At 47.1% G+C, this 2,247-nt stretch overlaps 1 protein-coding gene across 2 annotated transcripts; it reads left to right on the top strand.

The window, feature by feature from the left end:
- Positions 1 to 272: 272 nt before the first annotated feature.
- LOC123117480 (uncharacterized) lies at positions 273 to 1,924 on the top strand. Of its 2 annotated transcripts, XR_006457385.1 has the most exons (3): positions 273 to 565; positions 718 to 761; positions 847 to 1,924. XR_006457385.1 is itself a non-coding variant. In XM_044538226.1 (2 exons), exons 1-2 carry the CDS (start codon positions 348 to 350, stop codon positions 862 to 864), a joined length of 432 nt encoding a protein of 143 aa, XP_044394161.1. In that variant the 5' UTR covers positions 273 to 347; the 3' UTR covers positions 865 to 1,924. The 2 variants fall into 2 exon arrangements, 1 of the variants encoding a protein (XP_044394161.1); XM_044538226.1 differs by having other exon boundaries at positions 273 to 761.
- The last annotated feature ends 323 nt before the right edge of the window (positions 1,925 to 2,247 follow it).

The following is a 2,247-nucleotide window of genomic DNA, read 5'->3' as shown; positions in this document are numbered from 1 at the left end:
GCGAGTCGAGCCGGCTCGAATTCCAGCCCTAGAGGAAGCCGACGTGGGGTGGGACTCACCCTTATGGAGACGCGTCAACGATCGGATCGATCGTGATCGGAAGAGAGCCGGTTCGGGTAAGTCCCGCTTGGCTCAAGTCTGAGTCCGTTCCCTGACCAAAGACGGGGTGCCGGTAACCCTATTCGACCAGGACTTGAGTCGCAATCGGTTGGTTCCTGTCAGTATAAATAAACACGGCACCCGATCCTGGCAAGTACTCGAAGCCGCGCGCCGTATCCAGACCCAGAGAGATAGCTAGGGAGTTGTCACACACCTGGTCCACGGGAACGAACGACGGCAAGGTGCCAATGGGGAAGAGGAAGCGGATCGGGGAACCGAGAAAGACGACGCGGCTGCTGACCCAGGAGGAGGTACAATCGCACAGAGTCTTCATGGAGGAAGAAATCGGTGACCCCGAGAGGTATCTCCGCTTCCTCCCAAAGGACGACGCAGAGCAAATCCGTCAGGTCACGAAGGAGATCGACATCAAGAAGCTGAAGCTAAACACAGCCAAGCTCCTGCACAAGTACGACACCAATGGCTACGCCGAAGTCCCCCTAGTCCCTGCCATCACCATTGAAGAACCTGGCCATGTGTCGGAGGCGAGGGTCACCCGCCTCCGGCAGTTCATGGAGCACAAATTCTGTCTAATCCCTAAGAGTTCGTCCTTGTTTTCAGAGTCTCAAGCTTTCACTGCTGAAGAGCCTGGCCGGGTGTCCGAGGTGAGGATCACCCGTCTCCGAGAGTTTATGAAGCGCAACTTCCATCCAATCCCTGAGAGCGTTTTGCGTTCGTCCTCCTTTTCAGAGTCTCAAGCCCAGGTGATGAGAAACTTCAATCGCGTTTTCTCCAAGGCGGAAGTGGAGTTGAAGGCTCACGTTGCAAATGCTCTCAAGGAGTATGACGCCAAGGGCTACCTCGAGTGCACCGTCGATGGTAAGATCAAGGTGTCTCTGCCTCGCGTAGATTAGTAATCGAGACCGCTAAAAATCAGTCAACTGAGATTTAACCAAGTCTCAGTTGACCATGCAACATTTTATGTCATCGTTTACAACATTTTTTCTACCTGTTGCAATATCTGTCTTGTTGGTTGTAGCATGTCCTTCCTCATCGGTTGTAGCACGTCATCTCATCGGTTGCAACATCTTTTATTGACCGGTTGTAGCATTTCAGTTAGAACGGTTGTAGCATTTATTATTTTTGCTTACAATATCGTTTTGTAGCATCCATTCGTGCCGCTTGTAGCATCCATTCGTGCCGCTTGTAGCAAAAAAAACACGCTGACATCAGTCGACTGAGTTCTAGACACCTGTTCTTCGTTGGACACTTGTCGAACTATATATACTAGTAGATTTTTTTACGAGAGAAACCTCCGATCTATTCATATTCAATCGTGGCAGTACAATAAACACAAGAAATAATGAAAATTACATCCAGATCCGTCGTCCATCTAGCGACGATTACAAGCACCGAAGCAAGCCGAAGGCACGTCGCCGTCATCGTCCCTCCTTCGCCGGAGCCGGGCAAAACTTCTTGTAGTAGAAGTCGGGAAGTCGGCGTGCTAAGGCCCCATAGGACCAGCGCAGCAAAACAACAACCGTCGTCGATAGCGTAGATCCAAGCAAATCCACCAAGGACAGATTCATATATATGACATAAACTTGGTATTATTAAAGTACATTTCAAAATGGAACTAATGATACTAATTTAATGCCATAAATGTTATTACTTTTCCCTATAAAACTGATCAAAAATTTAAAAGTTTGAATTAATACAAAAGCTATAAGTACACTTATTCGCGGACGGAGAGAGTATGTTACTAGTGTGATGCGTATGTCACTAGTCATATAATGCAAAGTGCCATAGAAGTAGTATTATATATAGTTGCATTTATTGGCATATAGACTCAATTTTTCTTGAAGCATTATGTCTTAGAATGTACTCCCTCCGCTCCAGAATGAATGTAATACGTTTTTTGATATTACTATATTTTTTGACACTACATTAATGTCAAAAAAGTCTTATATTTTAGGACGAAGGGAGTACATTCTAGACATATTTTGACACTAAAATGTCTTATATTTTGGAACGGAAGGAGCATCTCCAACAAGCACGCGAAAAGATATGCGCGCGCGGTAAACCCAGCTTTTAGCGCGCGCGGAATGTTTTGCCGCGCTCCAGCGGTGGCGGAAACTCGCGCGCGCGGGA

This window comes from Triticum aestivum, chromosome 5B (assembly GCF_018294505.1).
Source record: "Triticum aestivum cultivar Chinese Spring chromosome 5B, IWGSC CS RefSeq v2.1, whole genome shotgun sequence".
Classification (NCBI taxonomy): domain Eukaryota; kingdom Viridiplantae; phylum Streptophyta; class Magnoliopsida; order Poales; family Poaceae; genus Triticum; species Triticum aestivum.
Note: the sequence above shows the minus strand (reverse complement) of the source record. Positions and strands in the feature narration are given on the sequence as shown.

Excerpts from the sequence above, each read along its gene's own strand:
- LOC123117480 (XM_044538226.1), top strand. The coding sequence starts at position 348 with ATGGGGAAGAGGAAGCGGATCGGGGAACCGAGAAAGACGACGCGGCTG.